The 4,062-nt window shown below is 39.3% G+C and overlaps 1 protein-coding gene across 1 annotated transcript; it reads left to right on the forward strand.

Moving 5' to 3' along the window:
- The first annotated feature begins 364 nt into the window (after positions 1-364).
- LOC147462365 (uncharacterized) lies at positions 365-2,457 on the forward strand. Its single transcript, XM_086493442.1, has 3 exons — positions 365-664; positions 782-1,030; positions 2,446-2,457. Exons 1-3 carry the CDS (start codon positions 365-367, stop codon positions 2,455-2,457), a joined length of 561 nt encoding a protein of 186 aa, XP_086349568.1.
- The last annotated feature ends 1,605 nt before the right edge of the window (positions 2,458-4,062 follow it).

The raw sequence follows: 4,062 nt of genomic DNA on the forward strand, positions 1-4,062 counted from the left end.
TGACTTGGGAGCTTTGGTACCTTGGCAAGGTGGATTAGGTACGAGAGCGAACCCCCGACTGGCCCCGCTAAAGACCTCATATGTCGTTTACGACTATGGGAAGAAGGTGGATGTATGGATATGTGGTATAGGACAACGTATAGATTGCATTTGTATACAGGTCCATGTGGACATTGTTTTAGAGTATTTATGCATAGTATTGAGTCAGTGGCAAAGTGAGTCAGTGGATTTTCCCTTGGCAGTGAGAGATTTTCTGTTAGTGTTTATGAGCACTTTGGTTGAGATTGTCACTTGAGATATTGTCCAAATACAAACAGAACTCTGCCGAAATTTTGTCAAAATCCTAGAAATTGAGAGAGTAAAGATGGCAAAAAGTTCAACTCAAGTCACACAGATTGTTGGAGAGAACCTGACCAGAGAGAACTACAGCATATGGTCTTACATGATGGAGAACTTTATCATGGGCAAAGGTTTATGGGGCTACATTACAGGTGAACAAGAGTGTCCCGAGGTTGGTTTGGAACCAAATAGAGAGAATGTTGAAGAACATAAAACATGGCAAGCAGGAGTAGAAGCTTACAAGAAGTGGATCGAGAATTCAAGGAAAGTGATGCATTGGATTTCACTATGCATTAGTGACTTCTTTATACCACATGTGAAGAAGGCTCAATCTCCAAAGGAAGCATGGGAGATACTAGCAAGAATGAATAGCTCCAATACAGAACCACGAAAAGTTCAGTTGAAGCAAAGGTTACATTGTGTATGGCGAGGAAATAGATCCATATCAGATTATGTGATAGAGGTAAAGCAAATACAAAATCTTGCGAGCATTACTGTTGAAGTTCCAGACGATCACTTAGTTTCAGTGACATTGAATGGTTTGGGATCGGAATACAAGTCATTAGATACATCTATATCTATCCGAGAACACATGTTTGATTTTGAAGAGTTAGTAAACCTTTGTTTGCAAGAAGAGGTGAAGTTAGGCAAGTCATGTCCTTCTACATCAAGTAACAATTCCAGAGATCAGGTTTTTTACTATAGAGGTTGTGGAAACAATAGAGGTGGAAGAGGAAACTATGGTCGTGGAAACAATGCTGGAAGAGGTCAATGGCAAAACCAACAAAGTCAAAGTTACAATGATTACAACCAAAGAGGCAGGGGGAGAGCCCGACCTCGTGGACGTGGAGGTGGACGATTAATACATCCTCAAAAAGATGGATATTGTAACAGATGTGGCATTTATGGTCACTTTGAAAGAGAATTTTACACAAGGCTAAATCAAAATCATGATCGTGGTGGAAGAGGCCGAGGTTATGGCAGACATGGAGGAAACTTTGCTGGATACAATCCTCACGATCAAAATATATATGACAATAGATCCAGTGGACATTTATTTCCTATGGAGCATGTTGTTGGAAGAATGGTGGAGCCACATCATACAGATGATTGGTATTTAGATAATGGTGCCACAAATCATATGACATATCATGGTGAATGGTTTGAAAGAAAGAGAAGTTAGAAGAGGATGAGTTTGTCACTACAGGTGATGATACTATGCATTGGATTACGCATGTTGGTTCAGTTCCATTGCTAGAAAAAAACGGGACATACAACACATTGGGAGATGTTCTATATGTGCCTTCAATCACAAATAATTTAGCATCAGTTGGACAAAGGGCAGATCAAGGGTTGCAAGTCCGTTTTAATCGTTATGGCTGCTTCATAGAGGAGTTTCACAAAGGCAAACTAGGCAAGATATTGGCACGTGGAAGAAAGAAAGGTCGCTTGTTCTCAGTGGAAGCTAGAGATCCATGTTTACACAGCGGTATGTATTCAAACAAATCAGCCACTCAAGATGAATGGGCAGAGTTATGGCATAAGAGGATTGGTCATGTCAATTTTAGAAGACTAAAGCATATACAATCAAATCAAATTGTACGTGGATTACCAAAGTTTGGCAGATTGAATTTTGATCATGTTTGTGAAGCTTGTTAATTTGGAAAGCAATCTCGTTTGACATTTCCAAAGAGGGTGAGAATTAGCCAAAGTCCTTTGGAAATTGTTCATTCAGATATTTGGGGACCTTGTGATCATGCTACGCCGAATGGTTGTCGATATTTTATCACATTCACAGATGATTACAGCAGAATGAAATGGGTTTACTTTCTAAAGGCAAAGTCAGAGGCATTTGAGGTATTCTTGGAGCTCAAAGTTATGGTTGAGAAAGAGAATGGTTGTCAAATTAAATGCCTATGTACAGATGGAGGGGGAGAGTACATGTCACACAGTTTTGATGATTACTTACGTGAACAAGACACATTACTTGCAGATACACACCACAACAAAATGGAGTTGCTGAGAGAAAGAATAGAGTCATAGCAAAGATTGAAAGAGCCATGATGAATGAGATGAATATGCCATTAACATATTGGTCTGAAGCAGTTTATACAGTAGTACACATTCTGAATCGAACACCAACAGCTGCCATTCATGAAATTTCACCTTATGAGATACTTTATGGGATCAAACCAACAGTTTCATACATGAAAGTTTTTGGATGTGTTTGCTATGTTCATGTGCCAAATGAAGCAAGAAAGAAGATGGAGCCAAAGGCAGTGAAGTGTATATTCTTGGGCTATCCAGTTGAAAAGAAAGGTTACAAGTGCTATGATCCTACGACAAGACAAGTTTATGTCAGTAGAGATGTCAGATTTTGTGAGCATGAACCATGGTAAAAACCAAAGCCAGTGATGATAGAAGATAAGTATGAAGAGCAAGAGAATGTGCGTCATGTTGTTGATAAGCCAGGACCATCAACAAGAACTATTTCAGGACCACATATGGTAGAGGAGAGTATAGGAAGTGTCAACCCATGGAGCGGTCGTTTGTGAGATAAGAAGCAAGACCAGAAAGGCAAGAAGAAAGTGGTTGAGGAGAGTTCTGGAGATGAAAGCCTCGATGAAGAGCATGGTTTACCACATTTGAGGACACCTAGCAGTAAGAATGCTGAGAAATATGTACCCCCATATGCAAGAGTTGAAGAGAAGAGTGCACCACACTTGAGAAGATCAGAGAGGGTGTGTTTTCCAGTTGATAGATTGACATACAACGGTTACATGCATACACATTATGCATACATGGTTTCACGTGTGCAACATAAAGAGCCTACATGTTTTCAAGAGGCAATTGGAAAATCGTAATGGGAGTCGTCTATCGATGATGATATGGATGCTCTTGTGAGGAATGACACTTGGGATTTGGTTTGCTTGCCAACTGGAAAGAAAGCAATTGGTTCAAAATGGGTATACAAAGTCAAGTGCAAGTCAGATGGTAGTGTGGAAAGATACAAAGAGAGTCTTGTTGCTAAAGGTTATGCACAAACAAAAAGTATTGATTATGATGAGACATTTAGTCCAGTTACAAAGATGAGACATTTAGTCCAGTTGCAAAGATGACAACAGTCGGATTAGTGATAGCAATGGCAAGTATGTTCGGTTGGAAGTTACGGCAAATGGATGTCGATAATGCATTCTTGAACGGTGACTTGGAAGAAGAATTTTATATGATACAGCCAGAGGGTTATCAACATCTAGATTTTCCATATTATGTGTGTAAATTGAAGAAAGCATTGTATGGTTTGAAGCAAGCATCTAGAGCTTGGTGTGAAAAGATAACCAGATTCTTGAAGAAGATTGGATTTAAACAGTCTACAGCTAATCACTCATTGTTTTTGAAGCATGTTGATGGAGAGATCGTCGTTATTGTTATCTATGTTGATGACTTGATTCTCACTGGAAGTCATGATGAGAAAATTTCGCATGTCAAGGAGAGTTTGTTGAGAGAATTCAACATGAAGGGCCTTGGTGAGTTGAGATATTTTTTGGGAATTGAAATTGTCGACACTTTATCAGGAATTTGGATGATACAAAGACAAAACGCATTGGATATGCTTCAGAGATATGGAATGACAACGTGAAAAACGGTTGATACACCTCTTGATCAAAATGTGAAGTTGATTGATGATGGACATTACATTGAGGATGTCACCATGTATCGCAA

This window comes from Adiantum capillus-veneris, chromosome 2, assembly GCF_014529385.1.
Source record: "Adiantum capillus-veneris isolate H3 chromosome 2, ASM1452938v2, whole genome shotgun sequence".
Classification (NCBI taxonomy): domain Eukaryota; kingdom Viridiplantae; phylum Streptophyta; class Polypodiopsida; order Polypodiales; family Pteridaceae; genus Adiantum; species Adiantum capillus-veneris.

Excerpts from the sequence above, each read along its gene's own strand:
- LOC147462365 (XM_086493442.1), top strand. The coding sequence starts at position 365 with ATGGCAAAAAGTTCAACTCAAGTCACACAGATTGTTGGAGAGAACCTG. Across the intron at positions 665-781 it reads TTATACCACATGTGAAGAAG|ATATCAGATTATGTGATAGA; the intron begins GCTCAATCTCCA and ends GGAAATAGATCC.